This window comes from Odocoileus virginianus, chromosome 2, assembly GCF_023699985.2.
Source record: "Odocoileus virginianus isolate 20LAN1187 ecotype Illinois chromosome 2, Ovbor_1.2, whole genome shotgun sequence".
Taxonomy (NCBI): Eukaryota; Metazoa; Chordata; class Mammalia; order Artiodactyla; family Cervidae; genus Odocoileus; species Odocoileus virginianus.
In genome coordinates this window covers 96,937,402-96,962,411 of record NC_069675.1, presented here as the reverse complement: position 1 = coordinate 96,962,411, position 25,010 = coordinate 96,937,402, and the positions used below count along the sequence as shown (strand labels likewise).

General features: G+C 49.4%; 1 protein-coding gene across 5 annotated transcripts in view; it reads left to right on the top strand.

Annotated features, from left to right (window-relative positions):
* RAPGEF1 (Rap guanine nucleotide exchange factor 1) overlaps nucleotides 1-25,010 on the top strand; it is a 133,724-nt gene that overhangs the window by 17,934 nt on the left and 90,780 nt on the right. The window contains exon 1 of one of the 5 annotated variants that reach the window (XM_070454840.1): nucleotides 6,049-6,434. The exons of the other annotated variants lie outside the window; for them this stretch is intronic. Coding sequence (XP_070310941.1) covers nucleotides 6,371-6,434 — 64 coding nt within the window. The 5' untranslated portion in view covers nucleotides 6,049-6,370. Of the gene's footprint in view, nucleotides 1-6,048; nucleotides 6,435-25,010 lie in introns of those variants that run through there. 5 annotated transcript variants of the gene reach the window in all.

Genomic DNA, 25,010 nt, shown 5'->3' with positions numbered 1-25,010 from the left:
TGCACTGTGACTGAAAGCCAGAGTCCTCCCTGGCCTGCCCGCACCCCTGTCCCTGGCCGTTCTCCCCTGCGGCTCGGCGGCCTGAGCTTCTCCCCTGGGTGTTTTTGGAGGATCCCACGTGCATGCCTGCCTCGGGCCCTGCGCTTGCTCCTCCCTCTGCCTGGCGCGCCCCTGCCCCAGGCATGAGAGTGACGCCGCCCGCCCCCCAGGGAGCCAAGAGCGGGGCTCGGAGCCTGGCTCTGGTGCTGCCGACCCTACCCTCGCTCACTCGCTCACGGGGCACGTGGCCCCAGGTGGGGGTGGTGGGCTTCTCTCGGAGCACGCAGCCGACTGTGACGACGCCCCTCCTGCCCCGCAGGCCCCCGCTCCCAGGTCCCCGGGGCCTGTCTCTGTTCTGCTGTCTAACGTGAGGTTCCTTCGCTGCTTCTCCGTGTGCTCTTCCCGCTTGTCAGGACTCCTGTCGGCTGCTGTGTCCCCCGCGCTCAGGAGGCACCAGGACGCTCAGAGTTGGCCGAAGCGCCTGCTGGGCGTGGCTTCCGCCTCAGTGGGGAAGGCTGCGCCTCTCTAAACCCAGGAGGGCCCTCTCTTGGAGGCCGCTGCCGTGGCTCCCGCCAGCCCCGCCCGTGCTGAGTCTGCCTGCCCACGATGGGTGACATCTCCCAGTGGGCCGCTGTGCAGGGCAGGAGCCCACAGATCCTGGGGGCTTCGCGGGTGGGAGGAAGGTGATGGGAGCCTTTCCCCAGTGAGGGCGTGCCTCTCTGACCCTGTCACATTCCAGCTGCAGCAGAGACTGTGGGTCCCCTTGATGGATGCCGGTGACAGTCTGCCAGATGTTGACCATTCGGTCTCCTCTGCTTTACTGCAGAGGAAGGAGGTGGGCCTCAGCGCAGGCAGGCTCCCAGAAGCAGGTTCTCACTGGGCACTGAGTCTGCGGCTAAAGAAGAGGCTCCTGAGAGGGGATGTGGGAGAGGAAGCTGGGGGCCTGGACTCCCAAAGGCTTCAAGTGCCTGTCACTCCGGGAGGTGACTTCCTCTTTTGGGTCTTCCAGGAAGCATCAAAGCTCAGGAGGTGTTCTCCACACATACTTAGATTTTCCCTTGAGTAGTCCATGTAATTGTGAAATAAGTCACAAGGAGAAAATTACTGTTTTTGTTCACTTAAAAAAATAGTTTATTTCTCTCAGTTCCAGGTGGATTTGATAAAGTTGAGGGCGTGGGCTTCCTCCCTTCCATGTCCTCCAGGCTCATTCCTGGCTCGTCATGACTTCAGAAAGAACAGCGAGCAAGCAGCAGCTTCCTTAAAGGGCTAGATGCTGCGGAGGGAGACTCTGCCCCTACTGCCCTTCCCTCGTGAGCCAGCACCACCTGTCAGGGTCTGCAAAACCCAGGAGCTTTATTGTGGGGCTGCCTTGGAACTGGAGGTTCTGCCCCCAGTATTTTGCAGGTTAGGTCAGACCCCAAGAAAGATGGACTGGAGGACTTCACAGTTCATTCTGTCAAGTGTTACTTCTGGGCCTGCCTGGACAGAAACAAAGCCGTCTTGTGTGGGATGCAGTATCGTGTTCAGTGAGGATTAGCACTTTGCTGTTGTTGACATGCCCCTCCCGGAGTAAGGCAGCTGGCTAACTGTGGAAAAACACCAGCCTGAGGTCCAGTGATGAGGGTTGTCTGTGAACCCTTGGGAAGATGTCTTTCCCTCAAAATGAGGACCTGAGTTTTCTTGTTTTGGAATGAGAGCATTGGAGTAGCTCTGTGGATTTCAACCTTTTGGAAGTCTTTGAGACTTTAATGAATGCCAAGGACTTCTCTTCCCAGGAAAATGAATGCACTGCGTTGGTCAACACTTTGGACACCCCCTGAAGCCTGTGAGATGAAACCCTGGACCTTGAAGGCTCTGCCCCAGCTGACACCCACCCACCTCCCCAGTTCGCACACCTCCAGCTGCACAGGGCCTTTGCACATGCTGTTCCAGCCCAGGACATGCTTCCCCGTGTGCTTGGGCAGCTCCTCCTCCCAGTCTCACCCTTCCCTGACTGCCCAGATTAGATTAGGTGGCCCTGCTAGACTTGCTTCCCCTGCCCTGAGTGTCTCAGTGCTGCTTACCGTGGTAACTAGGTGATTCTTTACTTGCCTTGTCTGAGCCTCCCCATTTGTGGGGTGAGTCTCAGGCCACTCAGGCCGTAACAGTCTGAGACCGACCTGTGAGTGTGCATGTGTGTGTTGTAAGAGAGCTCCGGTCTGCGTTTCCGATGACGCACTGATGGAGACGCGCCTTCGCCATCAGTGGTTTCCGTGGCGCTGGGCAGAGACATCACTTCAAAGCAGGGGCGAGGGCACCCAGAAGACTGGCTCCCAGACTCTGCCTTGGCGCTCCGCCGGCCTGACCTCCAGGCTGGCCTCCCCTCTGTCCGCGCTCTGAACGGAGCCGCAGCTCCCACTTTGGAACATTCCCACAGCGCTCGGTGCTTCCTTGTATTGTTGTGTTTTCCTCTGGAGGGGAAGTAACCAACGTCAGCCTTTCCTCCCAGCAGACAAATTCCATGCACAAAGCTACACGTCAGCTTCTGGGCGCCCGCTGGCGAGCCCGGCTTCCTCCTCCTGCCCGTGGCGTGGGGGTTGTGCATGACAGCCGTGGCAGGCCTCTCTCTCTTGAGCAGTGGGCGGTGCCGTGCAGGACTCCCTGACGCAGGTTTCTTCTGATTCCAGTTGCACCTTGCCTCGAGGATGTTGTTATTGTTGTTTGGTCCCTAAGTCACGTCCAGCTCTTTTTGCCACCCCATGGGCTGTGGCCAGGCTTCTCTGTCCATGTGGTTTCCCAGACAAGAATACTGGAGCTGGTTGCCATTCCCTTCTCCAGGGTATCTTCTCAACCCAGGGATCGAAGCCATGCTTCCTGCTTGGCAGACGGGTTCTTTACCACTGAGTCACCAGGGAATCCCTGCATTGAGGAGACGAGTGTAAAACACTTCAGACGTCAACAAAGGCAATGCTACCTCCCCAGCTTATGTTGCCTGCATTATTCTGATGATACAAATGTTTGTAAGTGAAACTCTATTTGCGCTAAGGGAGTAGGTTGTTTACCAGAATGTTGCAGCGAATTTTATTGATACAGAAGGAAAATATCCCTCATAATGGCAAATAATTTTTCTTTAATGTATTGTCTCTAAAGTTGGATATTCATAGATAATAAAAGAATATTAAACCCAGTAACTATTTAAGTGTGCCAGGCACCTTTAGAATACTATGTTGAAGCTTTAGACTGCCCTGTGAAGTAGGCAGTCTGCTAGTGCATATTTTCCATATGAAGAAATCAGGTCCAGGGAGGTCAAGCTCCCGTCTCAAAGTCACCCAGCTGGGAGGTGCCCAGCTAGAGATCCAGATTGGGCCAGCTCTCCTCCAAAGCCAGTGTTTCCTGCTCCTTCCCTGCCTCCCCGCTATGGTCAGGACAGAGAGGTGGCAGGTTGCTGGCCAAAAGTGAAGATTCTGGGGTCTGGATCTGGCTGTGTCTCTGAGGGCAGTGCCCTGACCCCCCTCTGCCCCCCCCGCCCCGCCCCCCGCAAGCTCTCAGGAGGAGAGGGTTTTGTCGGCGACTTGGGGCTTGCGGTAGTCATGCTTCAGGGAGTCACCTGGAGCCTCTGACGGCAGCCTCACCTCCGCGGCGTCCTCAGGGCGCTGGTGCAGGACAGGGAGGCCGGGAGGCTGGCCGTGTGCTCGCCATTCGGGCGGCGCTTCCCTTCTAGAGCCCCCTGGCCCCCTGAGGTGTGGGTTAGAGGGTCGCTTGCCCTTCCTGGGACAAGTCCTGGAGATGCTTTCTAAGAAAAGGCTGTCGGATTCATCTTTCCCTGTCCCCAGCCCCCTTGCAGTTCACAGGGAATCCTTTTGGGAGGCCGCGGTTACCTGAGACGCAGCTGACCCACAGGGTCCTCCCTTCAGAGCTGCTCTCAAGGACATCTGCAGGTGCTTTGGAAGGTTCGGCAGTAACTCAGCTGTCTGGAGCTGGGGGTCTTTTCCTCACGGTTTGAACGCGCCAGCCCCTAGCTCAGACGTGGCAGAGTCGGCCTCGAGCCCAGCTTCCACCGGTGACCTGCTGTCCTGGGCGCACACCGGCTCGTGGGGAACTGACCTAGACCCAGTCAGGTCCTGACGTCAGGGGCTCTCCAGTCTAACGGGGATGAAAAAGATGTGAGTGACACTCCCCGTCGAGGACTTGGCCTGAGCTGAGGCGTGGTGAAGGCAGATGGAACTGTACTCTGGTAGGCCCGCGCCCTGGCTCTTGCCGGAAGGAGAGTTTGTTTGTGGATTAGAAGCTCTGGCTAACCCAGTGTAGGATGTATTTGTTGGGGCGGGGGAGAAGGCTGCATTTGTTTAGCCCTCCTGTCTGCCCGTCTGTTCATCGGTCATCAGGCATCTCCCGTGTCCAGGTACTCGCTGGTGCTGGGCAGCACTGTGTGCAGAGCATCTGATACGTTAAAACTTTCTTTAGGTGAAAAGAGACATTAGGATGTGGGTTCGGAAGTAGAACGTCTTTGATCTATTGTGCTTCTATAGATAAATTGAACTAAATGTCTTGTGGAAGAAATGAGGTCGGACATATCTGGCACTGAACACTGGCCTAAGGACAGTTATTACGGTTTGGGGAAGGAAACTGAGGGTCCTTCAGAATGTGTCAGAAGGGTGGGGCAGTCACTGATGACCATGGGGGCTGGGTATGCTGTGGGTGTTTGAGTCGCGCCCGGGTGTCGTGGCCCTCCGGGCAGCTGGGGCTCGGGTCTGCACTCTCCTGGTTCGTGGTTGTGGTTTGACTGGAAGGAGTGCTCCGTGTGCAGTGTGAGGTTGGCGAGTGGCAGTGCCGGCCCTGAAGCGCCCACTCTCCTTCCCGCCCGGTCCCTGCGAGGGTGGAATGGACATGTGCTGTTGGCTTTGAGAAGTCTGGACTCTAGAGCCATGATCATGTGGAAATGACTTCATTCTTGGTAGATGGGAATCGGAACCTCAGGCTCCTGTAGCGATCTGGATTTGGCTTCTTTGGTCCTGCGTACGCCAGCAGGATTCTCTCTTGCTCCCTCGGAAGGGGCTGTGGCCGGCGTGGAGCCCTGGTCATGGCCCCGGCAGTGGTGCAGCATGCTGAGCATGGAAGCCCTAGCGCACCGAGTGCCACTTAGATGCCGTCTCTTTGGCTCCGTGGGCCTTTTTTTGTCTTTAAATTTTACTCTGGCTCCCCAATCCTACCCTCCAGTCCCTTTGATTGCGTGCCTTTGGCCAAATTGGCTGGAGCCAGATATCTGCCTTCCAACCTACTGTGGTTTCACAGTCAAACTGTGTGACCTGATGGTGGTAATGATTTCCCAAGGGGACTCCTAAGTGCCTGTCTGATTTGGTCCTCATCACAGCCGAGGAGGTGGGACTGTGGCATTCTGCGCAGCTAACGGATGAGGAAACCGACTGCTGTGCTCGGTGGGCAGGGCAGAATCTGGCCCCTGGCGTGGGGCCTCGGTCAGTCTCCCCACTTCAGAGATTCCTGAAGAGCTTTTCTACCCTCAGGCTCTGGGATCTCAGTGAAATCTTTCTGTGTACCTTGACATTTTTTTTTTTCTTTAATTTTTTCCCCCACAAAAAAGTGTATGATTTCAAACCCTTTCTTCCAGGAAATCTGTTGTTCAGAGTTAGGTGGTGCAGCGTTTTCTCCAGAAAGGTTAATTCCAATGTAGAGTGGACGAGGTTGCAAACTCCTGTTTGTCCTCCGAGCTCTTCTTTGGAAATTGAAGTGCAGCTTGCATTTTGATGTTTGCTTACTTTTCCCCTTGGAAACACAGTCATAATGAAGTTAGTTTGTTTTCGCCAATGGAACTTGTCCTCTGATGCAAACTGGTCTAAGGGCTAGAACCTTAAAAAGAAGGTGTGACCCTGGGGTCTCTGTGACAGTGTTTCTTGTGGCACACCCCCAAACTGGTCTATTTTTAGCTTTCAGCTTCTTGATCATGTGATTTCCCACTCCTCCCCCAAGGAAAAGCAGCGATGATGGAGTTTGGAAATGAAGTTCAGTCTCCGAGGCTGCTGCTGTGCCGATGAGTATTGGAGTGTCAGGAAGGCCGAGGAGGAGCTCCTAGAATAGACGGGTCTGGAGACCCACCGCCAGGGCGGTAACAAGCCTTGTATTCTGATTTCCTCCCTGGAAGTGAAGAGAGTTTGAGAGGCAGGAGGCAAAGACCTTTCAGAGCAGAGTTCAAGTTTTTCTTGCACGGGCTCGCCGCTGGGTGATGGGGATGTCTGAGAGATGAATCCCCGTCCAGCTGGTGACTTGGTCCACGTTTGCTCTTCAGCAAAGACACTTGGACTTGGAAGGGCTCTGTGATCCTCTGGCTTTATTTAGAATGGGCAATGCTATTGAAAAACAGAAGCCCCTGAGACGAAGCCACCTGTGTCCCTGGAAGCAAGGTAAGAAGACCCTGTGCTCTGTCCTGGAAGAAGGGTCCGGCCGCCTTCTGTGAGGGTACTTCGGTATAAACCAGACCTGAGCCTGCTTGGTGGGGGGGGGCACCTTCAGATCAGACCCTGCTTCCAGCTCAGCATAGTTTAAAGAAAATGGACAGTTCTGCTAAGGAGTGAAATGATTTGCAGCTCTGTGATGGCCTGACTTGGCTGAGAACTTAGTTCACGTTGAGATATTTTTATTTAATGCAGCACATGTCGCTGGTTGAAATTTTTCAGCTTTAAAAAATGTCCCAAAGAAAAATTTTGATACCCAGGAGTTTGCATTTTTAGTGACAGTTTGGTTTAGAGAATGTTAATAATAGCTTTTAACTATGTAGCACCTCCTTCCAAAGAGTTCAAAGTACCTCCTATTTAAAAAAAAAAAAAAGACACCTTGTATTTGTCTATCCTCGATGTCCACGATACAGGATAGAAGCACCTATTACCATTACCTCCGTGTCACTCAGGCTTGTATTGATGTTAACTCTGAGAAGGAAGAAGCCGGAGGGACCACACAGCAGTGTGCTGTGGTGTGCCTGGAGCTGGAGGACCCGCGAGCAGGGTCCCAGGGCACGTGCTGCCCTTTTTCACTGTTATTAACATAGCAGACCAGCAGTTCGCAGACCCAGCAGGCACCAAAATACCAAAGGTAGTGCCCACAGGGCTCCATCAGGTATGGACTCTCTTACCTCCACTTGCTAAAAAAGGAGGGAGGTAGCACCTGACCTGTAGCAAGACAGTTTGACCACAGGTGTGTGTTCATGAGCAGAAAAAATAAACTGGGAGAAAACACATGGAACTGTCAGTAATAGTTGTCTTTTGTGGTCAGGTTATGGGCAATTTTTTTTTTTTCCTTCTTGAAAAAAGTCGGTGGGATGCTAACTTACCATTCCCCCTCTAAGTTTCTATCAGTCAACAAGTTAGTTTGGAAAAGGTACTCCTTTCTGGTCCTTTATCAAATCCTGCTTTGAATAAAAAAACGATGAAAGACATTTGAGGGACAGGCCAGGAAATTTGAATATGAACTGAGTGGTAGATGGTATTTGGGAACTGTTGCTACAACCACTGTGTGATGGTGGTAATGAGTCATGTAGGAGAAGGTCCACTTGGGTGTCATCATGCTGAAGTATTTAGGAGGAAAGGGTTATACTGGATATAATTTTACTCTAAAATGGTTCAGGTGAGTGAGTGAACACTTGCATATAAGTAAGAAAAATAGGATCATTTTAACAACTGTTAGAATCCAGGTAATGAATATATTAGATTTGTTATATTTTCTTTAATGTACTTTACTCACTTGGGGGAGAGAAACATTTTTTTAAAAAAGCAGTTGCTTTTTATGTCATAATACTTTGTCCTTCAAAAGAATGACTCTTGGCAGACATGGTTATTCACATGTGGGCTGGGATGCAGCACTGTCTGTCGCTGCTGTGTGGGCTGGTGTCTCCAGCTACTGAGAAGAAAAGCCACATGATCCAATAACACAAATCACCAGTGTTATAACAGGAATTTAACATTTTACTTACGTTCAAGTTGTCTCTGGTTTTCCTTAGGAAAGCGTATGAATGAAAGCTTCTTGATATTTCCACTGGAAGCAGCTGGGCTTACAGACAAAAGTGAAAGCTGTTGTGTTGTGTTGTTCAGTTGTGTTCAGAAATGTAAATGAGAGGGGCTGGTGGCAGGGATTTCAGAATCCACAGTGAATTGGGGGTAAAAAGAACAATTAACTGCCACTGATTTCTGGGTCTTCACAGATCCTGCAGACCAGGGGCACGTCTCTGCCAGTGCAAGGATTTGGTTTGCACACGGGAGACCCCGTACCTACAGTTTATTCTCTGATCCAACATCTATGGATGCTCTGCCAAGGACCCACAATAACAGGGGTGTGGAGTTTATCTGTTCTTCACAGCTTGTCAGTAAAGGCCGTTGATGTTTTGAAACAGGAATTTCAGAACAGTGTTCAGGAATGATATCGTGAATCCCCGTCACCACCCTGGGCCTGATCTGAAGTCCAGGCTCAGCACGAACATGAAATCACAGGGAATGACTTGATGGCTCCAGGCTGGAGGGCAGGCACTGTGGAATCAGTGCCTTGCTTTAGGGGCAAGTGAAACTGGGTCTTGTCCTCGCGTGTGGTTGCTGCGGGCGACTGCAACAGCCCTGGCTGCCTCTGACTGCTGTCCAGCCTGTCTGTTGACCTGCCGTGGCAGACTTTAACCTGAGCCGGACAGTCGTGATTAGGAAGGTCAGATCCAGAATAAATTCTGAAGGGACATTTAAAGGAAATCATTATCTCCCTTTTAGATCATATATGTTTCTGCTCCCATGTTGTAGATCTGGGAGGTTAAAAAACTGAGGTGACAGAATACTAGTTTGAAAAATGTGAATCTCACTGTCTCTGCTTGCTGTCACCCTAAAAGAGCATTTTACACGCAGTAATGTCTCTCTAATGATTTTAAACAGTGTGAGACGTAGACCCTTTGAAGGGACCAACGTTATACTCTGACTCTTACAATCCTAGTTTTTGTTACAGCTCACAAAACCCAAGACTTAAGAAAGAGACAATACAGCCTTTTTTTGGTTTTTACACTAACAAATGCTTGGCGTCATTGATAAATTGGAATCATTTGTATTATCATGGTGAGTTCTAGCAGGTCTCTGCCCAAAAATATAGGATGGGAGATGGGATAAGGCAGTAGCTTCTATGATCCTACGTGGTCCAATCACCCAGAGCTCTGCCCTGTCTGGCTGTCTGACCTTGAACAAGTGAATTCTGGTTACTGCATGACCTGATTAAAAACCTGAGGGCTGTCTGTCGGGGTCGTGGCTCTGCCCTCCACACTCACCCAGCGTATGGCTCTCGGTGACCAAGCTGAGTGCTGCCTGGCTCCCGGTTCTGCCACAGGTGTACCTGGGGTGTGAAGGGCGCTGCCTGGTTCCTGGTGCGTGGTGGATGCTACTGGTGCTGGCCTTCCGCTTGGCAGTTCTCTGCCCAAAGTAGAGTCATCGGGGGATGAAAACAGGTACAACCTCCTGTATCCCACAGCAGTTCTGAATTCATGAACTAAATTTATCAACAATTGTTCACACTGCAAAAAAATCGCTTCACTAAAGGTACTTAAATCATTTAGTCAGCGTTTGGTTGTTGATTCTTGACCCAGACACCCGGGGAAACCTTTGGCCTAGAGCTGCACTGAACTTCTCTAAAATATACCTGCTATCCCCTGCTCTCAGAAGACTTCCCTGTTTCTTCTGGTCCTCCCCCCCCCCCCCCAGGAATAACCTGAAGGGTGGCTGACAGTGGGTATTCTGGCTTTGGGGAATGCAGCATGAGCAGACCTTTCCTGGGGAATTAAATGCTGTGGCTGTAGCAGCACACTGAATTATCTCCCTCAGAAGCCCCCCAGTGCGAGGCCACACTGCCGTGGCAAGTGGAAATATTAATGATTTGCATGTTTGTACACAGCTGGGTGTGAGCAAGTGAAACGAACACCCTCAGTGGAAGCGCTGACTATAAAAAGTGTCCTTCCCAGGCTGGGGTGCCTGTGGGCTTTGCAGCCCCGAGAAGGAGGAGGTGCCTGGCCGGGGTGGGGAGTCACGGATTTGCATAAACTCAGCACGCTCTCTGGTTCCTCTGCCACAGGGGCAGATTTATAATTGTCTGGATTCCACTCAGCAGCGGTGTTTAGACTTGCCTCTACAAGCTTGTCCCAAGCTGGCTAGTTTTGTGCCAGATCATTACCATTGATGGCTTTTCTGGCTGCAGCTGGAGCCAGCCTCCTTCCCCACCCCACCACCACCCCCATCCGTTGTCTGCCCTCACTCCACCGCTTTGGGGGGCTGCCATGCTCCGGAACATGCTCCAGAACATGCAGGGCTGGGTGATGCGCTCCCGGCACCCCGCTCAGGGCCTCCCGCTGAGAGAGGCCAGCCACACGACTTTACATATCCCAACCTGTTTCCTAATTTCTGTATGACATTAATAATAACGCATGCCTCGAAGGACTGTTGTGTACAATTAAATGAGATAATTCATGTAAAGGGGTCATAGCCCTTAACATACTCAGGCACTTAATGAATCGTAGTCATTCTTGTTATCACATGTTGCGTAATAGAGCGAACCCCGGTTTTACACAGGCCGGCTAGCAGTGGGAGCTTGGCTAACTACCCACTTCCTTTCCTCGGTTGAAGGGATCACATGCCAGATGATCTCAGAGGTGCCTGGTGAGCTGTGAATCAGTGACCACCCGCACCGATCCCTACTGTCCGCGTCTGCGAGCTCCCCTGGTGTTCAGTGCCTGTAGAAGGCATGGGTGCTGTGGTATCGTGCTGAATTTCTCTGAAAGTAGTTACTGCAGGACTGGGCATAGTTGAGCTGTTCCTAGTTAACTGGAATATGTTACTAACCAGGAGAATCCATTTTGCCATCCTGAATAATGTTGAAATGTCTTTTTCCACTTTTGCAAAGTGGTTAAGAGCCTGTACACTTGAGCCCAGGTGCCAGGGTTGATGCCTTGGTCTCCCACTTCTAGCTGACTGATGGTCGGCAAGTTCCTTAACTCTTGGGCCTCAGTTTTCTCATTTGTAGATAGTACCTACCTCATGGGGTGAGGATCAAGGGGTTTATGCATGTAAAATAATTAGAACAGTACCAGACACGTAGTATACATGCAGTAAGAGTTTATTATTGTTATTTTTAAGTTATGTACAGGGAAATTACATTTTATCTTAGGTGAAAATATGTTATGTTATTAAAGAAGAAATTGGAAAAAAATTGGCAAAATGCCAAGAGGAAAATGCATCTTGCGTGTCTGGATCTAAAGGGCCTGAAAGCTGGTAGGTGAGCCGAAGGACGAGCTGTTTACTGGTCATCTTTTCCAGAGCTGCTGCACTCACATGCATGTTTTTCATACATGGTCTTCAGAGCTACCATAAGGACTGTGCCATTCTATCACATTGCTCCTCCATAACTTATTAGATCATGCACCGGCTGCTGGATATTGAAATTGTTTCCTCTTTTTGCTCTAAGAGGTAAGGTAATAATAAGCAGCTGTATTCATATGTTTGTGATTTGCTGGATGAGCTCCTTAGCATGAGTTCTCAAGGTAAAGTTCCCAGTACAGGAACCTGCCATGGGCTAGTGCCATGTTGTTTTTCCAAAAGACATGTATCTGTTAATATTTTCATGAGCTATGCATAAATTTATCAGATAGCCACAAGCACATCCGCGTTGAGTATTGTCATTTTGAAATTGTTTTCCTTGTAAAACTTAAACTGGTTTTACTAATGCCACCATGATGCAGGCAAGGGGCTCAAAGAAGGGGATGGGAAGTTCAAAAGCCGTTATCAGACTAAGAATCTATTTTTGTTTCAAATTTCTGTTTTCCCGTGGACTTTTGTATTGGACTTGGCTCAGTCTCATTTAAGTGTTGAGTTTCACAGAGCAAAGGCATAAGATTTCAGGGATTCTCATTTACCATCACAGCTTTTTGTCTTTTGCCTCCCAGGGAGCAGTGATTATTAAACACTTTTGATTTCCTCACATGAAAGGGACAGAGTGAGCCCAGAAGTGATACGCTAGCATCGTCAGTGTGACACTTGCTGTTCGGCAGGGTGACGAAGGACCAACTCTTCCTCTTTCCGGTTCCTGTTGGGGGGCGATTCGTTACCATTATTCCCCAAATGCTCCTACATGATTGGGCACCAGCCCAATTGTTATTAAAATAGATATGCTGTTAGACTACTTGCTTCAAACCTTCCTGCAAGGGTAGTTTGGGTCAACAAGTGCAGAACATCAGGATATTACTGTGATGGACAAAGATGATGTCCACGCCCATTCATTGTGGGGTTCCAAGTCGTGATTGGGTGTGACCATGCGCAGGCTTCCGGGCAGGAGAAGTTTTCAAAGCAAAGGTTATTTAGCATGCTTTTGGAATTAGTCTTGGGCTAGAAAAGAGTGGTAAAACTCTAAAATGACTCCCTAATTTTGCCAGTGAAGAAATCGAGGCTTGTAAAGAAGTGAAGTGGGACTCACCTGGCCGTCCAGTGGTTAAGATGCAGTGCTCCCAGGGCAGGGGCACGGTTCGATCTCTGGTTGAGGAACTGAGAGTTCCCATGGTGCAAGGTGCAGCCAAAAAAAGAGGGAGAAAAAGTGAAGTGACTTGTCTGAAGTCTTGCAACTACTTTGTGGCTTAGTGTTAGGATAGTAATGTAACAGTGATATAATGTATGTACTAAAGATATATAATGATACAGCATATTGTATATATAATGATTATATATTTTGTATTCATAAAATGTATTTACATGTTACAGAATATATGTTCAATACATTGTGTATATAATATGTTATATATTGTATCTACCATATACAAAGTATATAACGTGATACAATAATGGATGTAATGATAATACAGTAATAACATTGGGCATAATATTACAGTAACGCTGATAGCTTCTTGTATGCCAGATTTGATACTAAGAGATCTGGATACATTATGGGCTTCCATTAATCTTTTGTTGTTGTTGTTAAGTGAAAGATCAAATGTAGGAAATGGAAGCCATAAGTGTGATGGAATTTTTCTCATGAGAAACATGGGGTGTTGTTTTGGGTGTGGATAAGAAAAGGGAAGGAAACTTCGCTTTGTCATCAGATATTTCCAAATTTAGAACAATATCTACCCCTAGCCATTGGTTTTAGGATATGCTTTACCCTGGGAACATGCGTAAAATACATTTCCGTTTTTGGCTGTTTCTTCTCCAGCCACATGGAGGGTGTTACCAGTATTTAAGATAATAGCAGTGGCCACTGGCCACTTTATCTCTAATTACCTTTTGGCAGTTATGTTAGGGCACTTAGTTTTGGAAGTCACATCTTGCTGAAATACCTAGGTCCCTGTGTCTGGGGACTTTGTGGTCTGCAGCTGAGGAATTTGCCCCAGGATAGCTCGTCTTTGTCAGGAGTGGGTAAATTTAAAGAACCGGGTAGTGAATATTGTAGGCTTTGCAGGGCAAGTGGCAAAATCGAGATTGTTATGTAGGTACTTCTATGACCAGCTAAGGTGAAACCATTTTATGGCAGATGGGAAAACCATTCTTGCCTTGCAGGCTATATACAAGGAACATGCAGCCAAGAGGCTGACAGGATTCGGGCTGCCGCAGGAGTGTGCTAACCCCTGATCTGCGGGGTCTTTTTGGCTTGGTGCTCTCTGATGTCATTATTACTGGGGAACTCAGAAGCAGGTCACTTGTCAGTCACCAGAACTATTCACATTTCAAGCCAGAGAAAGGACTTAAATATCACCCTCCAACAGCCTCATTTTAAAAATTGAGATTACTTAAGCTGAAACTTCTGTTTTCTAACCTATCACACCAGTCAGGTCTTTATCTATGAAAATACAATGAGAGAGAGCGTGGAAGGTTTGAAGAACTTGGTACTTTGAACATGGAGGCCTTAAATGGCTTTCCTTTACCATGAAATGGGGCACTATAGTAAAAACATCCCACAGTTTCTATACTCATTCATTGATTGACAGACTTCCATTCACTCAACAAACATTCGTTGAATGGCTCCTGTGTCAGGCACTATTCTAGGCACAAGAGACATCTAATGAAAAATTAAGACATCATTGGCTTCTGAAGTGTATAGTTTAATATGAACAGTAAAGTGTATATAATCTGTTAGATGCCAGGCATCACAGAAAGAAGGCCGGGGGGCTGCCGGACTGGGAGAGGGCCTGGTGGTGTTGCAGAGGCTGGAGGGGGGGCGGGCTGCGCCCGGTGGGCGTGTGCTCTCGAGAACCAGGGGCCGGTGCAGAGGGCCTGGGCCGACGAGGCGCGAGGCCCGCGTGGCTGGAGCGGGCTTGGGAGGGGCCGGCGAGACCGAGGTCAGGGAAAAGCAGAGCCTTGTGGGTGATGGGGTTTGAAGGGAGAGCCAGTGGGACTTGCTCAGGGGTGACGTGTCGGGTGTGAGAGAAGAAGAAGTGTTTTTGTCTGAGCATTGTGTCTTATATATGGAGGAGGGCCGAGGAGCAGATGAGGACCCGGGGGTTGGGGAAGGGGTCGGGAGTTGTGTTTGGCACAGGTTGAGTTTGGCATGCCTCTTAGAGACCTAAAAGAGGTGGTCACTAGGCAGGTTGAGTGTTGGAGTCTGGATTTCAGAAAACAAATCTGGGCCTTTTTGGGTCTTTGACTTTTGAGACTGGATGAGAGAGATTACCGAGGAAGTGAGTTAGAGAAAAAACCAGGGACTGAGCCCTGAGGCACCCCAGAATCAGGAGTTTGGGGTGATGAGCAAGGCCCTGCGGTGAGGCAGGAGGAGGCTCGGAGACTGTGTTGTCCTGGGAACCGGGTGCAGACAGTGTCGGGGCAGAGGACGAGGGCTGACAGTGCTCACTGGGGCAAGTCACGTAAGGACCGAGACTTGAGCACGGGACTCAGGGCCATGGTGCTCACTGGAGACTGGGGCCAGTTTCAGGGCGGTGCTGGAGGTGAAAGGAGATGTGAGAGAGAAGGGCCAGAGAGGACGCAGACACAGTGGGCGCGAGCAGCTCCCTGAGGGCTTTGGCTACAAGGCAGAGCAAAGACAGGGTAGTTGTTGAGGGTAGCAGGGTCAAGGGAGAGCTTTTTTTTTTCATTATTTTATTTTTGGTTGCACTGGGTCTTTGTTGCTGTGAAAGGGCTTTCTCTAGTTAGAGAGTGGGAGCTACTCTATAGCTGCGATGCACGGGCTTCTCATTGTGGAGGCTTCTCTTGTTGAGGAGCATGGGCTCAATAGTTGTGGTGCCCGGGCCTAGTTGCTGTGCGTCATATGGAATCTTCCTAGACCAGGGATTGATCCTGTGTCCCCTGAATTGGCAAGCAGGTTCTTATCTTCTGGACCACCAGGCAAGTCCCAAGGGAGAGATTTTTTAAAGCAAGAAATAAAGGCGTGATTGAATGCAGATGTGAATAATCCAGTTCCGTTCAGACGCTCAGTCGTGTCCGACTCTGCAACCCCTTGGACTGCAGCACGCCAGGCTTCCCTGCCCATCACCAACTCCCAGAGCTTGCTCAGACTCGGTCCATGCTCAGACTCAAGTCAGTGATGCCATTCAACCACCTCATCCTCTGTCACTCCCTTCTCCTCCCGCCTTCAATCTTTTCCAACATCAGGGTCTTTTCCAATGAGTCAGTTCTTCGCATCAGGTGGCCAAAGTATTGGAGTTTCAGCTTCAGCATCAGTTCTTCCAATGAATATTCAGGACTGATTTACTTTAGGATTGATTGATTTGATCTCCTTGCAGTCCAAGGAACTCTCAAGAGTCTTCTCCAACACCACAGTTTAAAAGCGTCAACTCTTCGGTGCTCAGCTTTCTTTATAGTCCAACTCTCACATCCATACATGACCACTGGAAAAACCATAGCTTTGACTAGACAGACCTTTGTTGGCAAAGTGATGTCCCTGCTTTTTAATATGCTGTCTAGGTTGGTCATAGCTTTTCTTCCAAGGAGTATGCATCTTTTAATTTCATGGCTGCAGTCACCATCTGCAGTGACTTTGGAGCCCAAAATATAAAGTCTCTCACTGTTTCCACATCTATTTGCCATGAAGGGATGGGACTGGATGCCATGATCTTAGTTTTTTGAATGTTGAGTTTTAAGCCAGCTTTTTCATTCCCCTCTTTCACATTCATCAGGAGGCTCTAGTTCCTATTCACTTTCTGCCGTAAGGGTGGTATCATCTATGTATCTGAGATTATTGATATTTCTCCCAGCAATCTTGATTCCAACTTGTGCTTCATCCAGCCCAACATTTCGCATGATGTACTCTTTGTATAAGTTAAATGAGCAGGGTGATAATATACAGCCTTGACGTACTCCTTTCCCAATTTGGAGCCAGTCTGTTGTTCTATGCCTGGTTCTAACTGTTGCTTCCTGACCTGCATACAGATTTCTCAAGAGGTCAGGTCAGGTGGTCTGGTATTCCCATCTCTTTAAGAATTTTCCACAGTTTGTTGTGATCCACGCAGTCAAAGGCTTTGGAGTAATCAATAAAGCAGAAGTAGATGTTTTTCTGTTGTTTTCCTATGTATTCTATTGCTTTTTCTATGATCCAACAGATGTTGGCAATTTGATCTCTGGTTCCTCTGCCTTTTCTAAATCCAACTTGAATATCTGGAAGTTCACAGTTCACGTAGTGTTGAAGCCTGGCTTGGAGAATTTTGAGCATTACTTAGCTAGCATGTGAGATGAGTGCAACTGTGCAGTAGTTTGAACATTCTTCGGCATTGCTTTTCTTAGGGATTGGAATGAAAACTGACCTTTTCCAGTCCTGTGGCCACTGCTGAGTTTTCCAAATTTGCTGGCATGTTGAGTGCAGCACTTTGACAGCATCATCTTTTAGGATTTGAAATAGCTCAACTGGAATTCCATCACCTCCACTAGCTTTGTTCATAGTGGTGCTCCCTAAGGTCCCCTTGACTTTGCAGTCCAGGATGTCCGGCTCTAGGTGAGTGATCACACCATCGTGATTATCTGGGTCATGAAGATCATTTTTGTATAGTTCTTCTGTGTATTGTTGCCACCTCTTCTTAATATCTTCTGCTTCCATTAGGCCCATACCATTTCTGTCCTTTATTGTGCCCATCTTTGCATGAAATGTTCCCTTATATCTCTAATTTTTTAAAAGAGATCTCTAGTCTTTCCCATTCTGTTGTTTTCCTCTATTTCTTTGCATTGATAACTGAGAAAGGCTTTCATATCTCTCCTTGTTATTCTTTGGAACTCTGCATTCAAATGGGTATATCTTTCCTTTCTCCTTTGCCTTTAGCTTCTCTTTTCTTCTCAGATATTTGTACGGCCTCCTCAGACAACCATTTTGCCTTTTTTGCATTTCTTTTTCTTGGGGATGGTCTTGATCCCTGCCTCCTGTACAGTGTCACCAACCTCCGTCCATAGTTCCTCAGGTACTCTGTCTATCAGATCTGGTCCCTTGAATCTATTTGTCACTTCTACTATATAATCGTAAGGGATTTGATTTAGGTCATAACTGAATGGTCTAGTGGTTTTCCCTACTTTCTTCAATTTAAGTCTGAATTTGACTATAAGGAGGTCATGATCTGAGCCACAGTCAGCTCCTAGTCTTGTTTTTGCTGATTGTATAGAGCTTCATCATCTTTGGCTGCAAAGAATATAATCAGTCTGATATTGGTGTTGACCACCTGGTGATGTCCATGTGTAGTCTTCTCTTATGTTGTTGGAAGAGGGTGTTTGCTATGACCAGTGTGTTCTCTTGGCAAAACTCTGTTAGCCTTTGCCCTGCTTCGTTCTGTACTCCAAAGCCAACTTTTCTTGTTAATCCAGGTATCTCTTAATTTCCTCCTTTTGCATTCTAGTCCCCTATGATGAAAAGGACATTTTTGGGGGGTGTTAGCTCTAGAAGGTCTTGTAGGTCTTCATAGAGCCATTCAATTTCAGCTTCTTCAGCATTACTAGTTGGGGCATAGCCTTGGATTACTGTGATATTGAATGGTTTGCCTTGGAAATGAACAGAGCTCATTGTGTCATTTTTGAGATTGCACCCAAGTCCAGATTGCATTTTGGACTCTTTTGTTGACTATGATGGCTACTCCATTTCTTCTAAGGGATTCTTGCTGACAGTAGTGGATATAATGGTCATCTGAATTAAATTAACCCATTCCAGTCCATTTTAGTTCACTGATTTCTAAAATGTCAATGGTCACTCTTGCCATCTCCTGTTTGACCACTTCTAATTGTCCTTGATTCATGGACCTAACATTCCAGGTTCCTATGCAGTATTGCTGTTTACAGCATCAGACTTTACTTCTGTCACCAGTCACATCCATAGCTGGGCGTTGTTTTCACTTTGGCTCCATCTCTTCATTCTTTCTGGAGTTATTTCTCAGTTTTTCTCCAGTAGCATAATGGGCACCTACCAATGTGGGGAGCTCATCTTTCAGTGTCTTGTCTTTTTGCCTTTTCATCCTGTTCATGGGGTTCTCAAGGCAAGAATACTGAAGTGATTTGCCATTCCCTTCTCCAGTGGACCACATTTTGTCAGAACTCCCCACCATGACCCGTCCATCTTGGGTGGCCTTACATGGCATGGCTCATAGTTTCACTGAGTTAGACAAGGCTGTGCATGTGATAAGTTTGATTAGTTTTCTGTGATTGTGGTTTTCAGTCTGTCTGCCCTCTGTTGGAGAAGGATAAGAGGCTTACAGAAGCTTCCTGATGGGAGAGACTGACTGTGGGGGAGACTGGGCCTTGTTCTGATGGGCGGGGCCATGCTCAATAAATCTTTAGTCCAATTTTCTGTTGATGGGCAGAGCTGTGTTCTCTCCCTGTTGTTTGATCTGAGACCAAACTATGGTGGAGGTAATGAAGATAATTGCGACCTCCTTCCAAAGGTCCCATGCAGGCACTGCTACACTCAGTGCCCCTGACCCTGCAGCAAGCCACCGCTGACCTACACCTCTGCCAGAGACTCCTGGACACTCACAGACAAGTCTGGGTCAGCCTCTTGTGGAGTCACTGCACCTTTCTCCTGGGTCCTGGTGTGCACAAGGTTTTGTTTGTGCCCTCTAAGAGTCTGTTTCCCCAGGCCTGTGTAAGTTCTGTAATCAAATCCCACTGGCCTCCAAAGTCAAATTCTCTGGGGATTCTCAGTCCCTTTGCCAGATCCAGGTTGGGAAATCTGTTGTGGGTCCTAGAAATTTCTTAGCAGTGTGAGAATTTCTTTGGTATAATTGTTCTGCAGTTTGTGGGTCATCTGCTCAGTGGCTCCATGGTGGGGTTAATGGTGACCTCCTCCAAGAGGACTTAAGCCACAGGCTGTTTAACCCAGGTAGCTGCACCCAGAGCCCGCACCCCAAGTGGCAGGCCACTGCTGATCCCGACCTCCACAGGAGACTCAAACAGAGGTCTGGCTTAGTCTCTGTGGGGTCAGGGTCCTGGTGGGCACAAGGTTTTGTTTGAGCCCTCCAAGCGTCTCTGGCGGGTATGGGATTTGATTCTAAACATGATTTCCCCCCTCCTACTGTCTTGCTGGGGCTTCTCCTTTGCCCTCGGACGTGGGGTATCTTTTTTTGGTGGGATCCAACATTCTCCTGTCGATGGTTGTTCAGCAGCAAGCTGTAATTTTGGAGTTCTCGCAGGAGAAGATGAGAGCACACCCTTCTACTCCACCATCTTTGAGGGTCATCCAGTAGAGAAGAAAAAATGGAAGACTGGGGGAATTCCTGGCAGAGAGAGAGGCTATAGCAGCTGTGTGTTTGGAGTGCCACTCTAGCACTCACTCAGTGCTGACGAATGACCCCAGCAATGCCTTAATTTAGTTCACGCTTCTGAAAGGGGTGGTTTAGGCTGGAGTCCTGATCTCAACTGGGGTCCCTCTTGTGTCTGTGGTCAGCTGCCGGGAGGCTCACCTCTGCCCCCGCCGGAGCCCAAGGTCACTCACCTGGCAGCTGTAGGCTTCCTGGAGAGCAACGTGCACATGGCCTCCTGAGGCCCAGGGTCAGAACTGGCATGGTGTTGCCTCCGCTTCATCTTGTTGGTAAACGCATGTCTCAGGACAGCCCAGATTCAAGGTAAGAGAGAGACCCACCTCTGGATGGAAGGCCCCTGAAGTCAGGAGGGATTACAGTGGCCATCTTTGCAAATAGGTCTGGGAGCCAAGTCTATTGCATCTGAGCCTCCCAAGAGTTTTATGTGATGGGTATAGTGTTTTATCTTCATTTCACAGATGGGAAAACAGGGTCCGTGAGGGTCTGGTGACTTGCCCAGGATCACACAGCCGGTCGGGGGCAGAGTTGGGGCCTGAGCCTTGTTTTCTCCGATCTTCTCTTTGCCCCACTGTCCTGAGAGTGTGGGTGCACAAGCAGACTGGAGTGCTGCTTCCTCTCTTTGTTGGGCAAGGGAATAACATTTTTGAAGATGATGATTATCTCATAATTAAGATGGACTGAGGGAGGCAATTATATTGTTGTGGTTTGCATGTTTGCTGTGGGGACTGGCCAGCTGTGTTTATTAGAATCCCATTGAGGTCACAGTGGTGTATGTAACTAGGACCTTGATTGACACAAAACTTATATCTCCACTCTCAGCCGGACCCTCATTGCCCTTTGACAGACTGGGTGCGTGTCATTGCTCAGCTGACTGTCCTGTTCCTTGTAGCAGTTGTCCACATAGTTACCACTGTCCTCAAGACCCGCTTCACACCCCCTATGCCTCCAGGCCTTCTGGCTTCCTGTGTGTGCCTTTATCCCTCCCTCTCCCCTCTATCCGTGACACAGACACCCTGCTTCTGGTCCAAGGTCAGCTGCCTCTGCCCAAGTCTGCCTCCCTCCAGAACCTGTTGTGGTCAACATTTGTCTCCTCACCCAGCTGGACTTCACGCTTTCCATAAGGTAGAAAAATTAGCCTTAGCATCAGGGAACTTCAGCTCTGCTGCTGGTTGGGTAGCCTCCACCAAGTCATTTCCCCTGAGGTGCCTGAACCTGAGACCTGAGTGGACAAGCTAAGGCATCTCAGAGACCTCTCAGGGAGCATGAGGTCTGCTTGCGTTCACGGAGGAAGCCCTTGGCCTAGGGATCAGCTCCCGGCGCAGTGGCTGCCAGGGCGTCCTGGGTCCTGTGTATCTGATAGCCCTCTGTCTGCTGCAAGAGCAGCAACCTTCTCTTGGCCGTGCCATCACGCCAGTGCCCGGACTCTGTGGGCCCCGGGGCTCCAGCAGCTGCCCTCCACTTAGCTCATTGGGGAGGCAGCTGGAGTTGGTCTGGGTGCTGATTCCACAGTCTCAGAAGATACTTGGTTGGAAAGCAAAGACCACGGGGAAGATACTTTTTTAAAGCTCTCTTTGGATAAAGGGAGCACTTCAGTGAGTAATTAGGTTAAACCAAGCACTGCAGGTCTCAGTAACCTTGCTTACAGGGAGCCCAGGAGCTTCGCTCTGCTGTGAAGTCCCCGGGCTGGAGTTCCTCCAGCGGAGCGAGAGGGAGAGCCTCCCTGGAGGGGGTCTGGGGCAGCGGGGAGAGCCCACCTGTCAGCCTAGATTCCCAATGCAGAGCTGCTCTATGCTCTCACGTGCTTTGCTGTAAGAGGAAATCATCCTGCTACTTCTCATGAAACCTTGGGGAAATTACGTAATTTCTGTCAGCCTCAATTTGCTCATCTGTAAAAATGAAGACAGCTAATAACCCCTACCTCACAGAGCACAAGGAGGCATGAACAAAGGATGGATTTAGCTACGATAGTGACTGTAAAATTCCCCTTTGTCTTATGTTATAAATCATTGAGTGAAGATTTTTTATACTTTATGCTCACTCTGTACTGATGTGTCCTTGTAATATTTCTTACTTGTTCATTCACTGAGTTGGTATTTCTCTACTTCCTATTTAGGGGCACGGCATGCTATTTTCTCTCTGCTCAGGTTATGATGACCTGTTCATTTCCCAGTGGTTGGCATCACCATATTCAGAGCTGCAGTTTGCTGAGTACGTACTTCAGTGAAGTTGCTTACCTGGGGGCTAGTTTCTGAAGTCAGGTCATAAGGGAAACATTGCCTGTAGTCAAAATTACCCTTGAAAACCCCTTCGATCATCTTTAATAAGCAGTCTACATTAGGGGAGTCATCAAATGTTTTCTATAAAGAGCCATATAATAAATAATTTGGGCTTTGCAGGTTGTGTATGGTTTCTGTCACATCTTCTTCTTCTTTTTTTTTTTTTTTTACAGTCCTTTATAGTGTTTTTAAAAAAAGCATAAAACTCTGGGAGGTAGTGAAGGATAGGGAAGCCTGGTGTGCTGCAGTCCACGGGGTCACAAAGATTGGACACGACTTAGTGACTGAACAACAATAATGTAAAAAATCATCTCAACTCTGGGCCTTTTTAAAACAGGCCTTGGTCTGCACGAGTTACCTGTGGTTAGCAGCCTCCGAGGCAGCCCCAGGGACCCTGTCTCTTGGCGCTCACAAGCCCGGGTGCAGTCCATCCCATCTGGCATCAGGGTGGATCACGTGACCAGTGGACCATGGCCCAAGCACAAGCCATGGTCGTCACTTCTGAAGGCCAGTGGGTTCTGTCCCCTGCCCCTCTCTCTCGGATCTGCCGCTCTGGGAGAGATGAGCTGCCCTTGCGTGAGGAGGGGCTCCCTGGTGAGGAGCTGAGGCCCCCTCCTGCTCCCAGCATGGGGGTGAGCTTGGAGATGGCCCTGGTCAAAGCCCAGGTGATGCAGCCCTGGCCACACCCGAGACCGTGAGCCAGATCCACCCAGCTCGCTCAGATCGTTCTGTCTTGATGATTATAAAATTCTCAGCAGTGAAAGGGGGAACAATGAGAGGTTTAAAAAAAAAAAAAAAAGCCTGCTTGCCTGCAGAGTTTAATCCATTCCTTTTACTATTTAGTGTTTTTACCAATTATCCATGTCAACAAACTCTGTTTATGGCTAGGATGCCTAAGTTACCTGAGAGGATGATGAAGCTCTTCCGGGTGGACCAGACACTGAGGGGACCAACTAATCCACGGCAGCTCTCGGTGAGGTCAGTGCTGGGAGCCAAACGTCTGCTCGGATCTGACGCCTTCTAGGCGCTCTGCTCTAACACAGCACTGCGCTCGTGGTCTGCGGGGGGCCCGTGCTCCCCCACCAGAGAGCTCCAGCTGGCTTTGCTCTTTTTCAGCTTTGCCCAGAGGATCTTCTGCCCTTAATGGCTCTCCCACAGGCAGCTCCCGTTGACCTGTGTCTTGTGACCCGCCTTGGAAGGGTGAGCTGGGCCAGTTGGTTCTGGCTCAGGAATTTGAACCAGGACTCAGCGACAGTCGAATCACTGGTGGGCATTTGAGCTAAAGAGTCCTAAAGAGCTGGAGGTGGGCAGCTGTGCTGTGCTCCCGTTTTATGAGGAGTGGCTCAGAGGAAGCAGGCACACTGGTGAATTACAGGGCGTGTGAGGAGTGCCGCAGGAAGGGGCGCCGGGAGGGTCAGCTCCCAAGGGTCAGCTTGCAGAGTTAAAGTGGGCGGACATGTGGCCTTGTTGGGAGGGTGAGGTTTGCGTCAGGATGTGGAGAAAGGGGGTTGGCCTGGTGTGTACCTGGGGGACAGACATTCCGGGAGGCGGAATGTTAGGTATGTGTGTGCACGGAGGTGTGAGAGGCTGGGATGACTGGCCAGAGAGGGAGGATGTCTCTGGCTTTGAGGACCATTGTGAGGATTTTGACTTTCATCCTGAGGGCAACGGCAGGTGTTGCAGTTCTGAGTTGAGCAGTGAAACCATCTGACTTTTTTCCTAGGCTTTCCCGATGGCTCAGCAGGTAAAGAATCCACCCGCAACGCAGGACACATGGATGTGGGTTCAGTCGCTGGGTTGGGAAGATCCCTAGAGAAGGAAATGGCAGCCATTCTAGTGTTCTTGCCTGAAAAATCCCATGGACAGAGGAGCCCAGCAGGCTCCAGCCCATGGGGTTGCAGAAGAGTCAGACGCAACTGAGTGCACACACACACAGGATCACTCAGTGTGCATATGGGGGATTGAGAAGCCTCACTAGACGCTGGAGCAGGGTCCAGAGAGCTGCCGTGTGACGATGGAGGGCGGGGCGGTCTGAGGGATTTCAAAGATTAGGACTAACAGGGTTTCCTGACTGCTTGGATAAGAGTTGTAGGAGGAAAGGGGGAGTCAAGGGGGACTTCACAGTTTCTTGCCTGAACCCCTGACTTTGCGAATGGAGTTGCTATGGGGGATGGTCAGGAGTTCAAGCAGAAGTGCCTTTTAGATCTCCAAATGGAGATACTGAATGGAGAGTTAAGTATGCCAGTCTCAAAAGGAGACAGAGCTGGATTAGAGGTATGAACTTGGAGTTTTGACATAAAGATGGTATCTAAAGCCGCCAGAGTAGGTGAGCTCCTGAAGGGAGTGAGCCTCGATGGGACATGGAGCCGGGGCAGAGGCAGAGGTGGAGGACGCCGTTCCTCAGGCCGCCTTCTCGGTTCTCACCCGCTGACAGTTGGGTGAGCTTGCCTTGGATTCCCAGGAGTCTCCTTACTCTTATTCACCTTGTGTGCTAAGTTGACTCTGCAACCCTGGGACTGCAGCTCGCCAGGCCCCTGTCCATGGGGCTCTCCCAGCAAGAATCCTGGAGTGGGCTGCTGTGCCCTCCTCCAGGGGATCGTCCCGACTCGGAGAGGGAGCCCTTGTCTCTTACAGCTCACCTGCGTTGGCAGGCGGGTTCTTTACCGCTGGCACCACCTGGGAAACCTTTATTTCTCTTAAACCTTTCTTTCTCTTAAACCTTTCTTTTTACTTGAACGTGTTTCATGTGGTTTCTGTCCCTTGCTACCGAAAGACTCATGGCTGAAGGTGGTATCAGCCCCCTTTACAGGAAGGAAACAGACCCAGAAGTTAAACTCACTCCTGGTTTTACCCAGTGGCCTAACTGGGATTGTTGTCTGCATCCCTCTGGCTCCAATGTGTGCAAAGTGTGTGGGGTCCCATTGTCATTCCTGGGCTACTGCTGATGGCTGCTGCACTGTGGGCATTGACTGATGTGA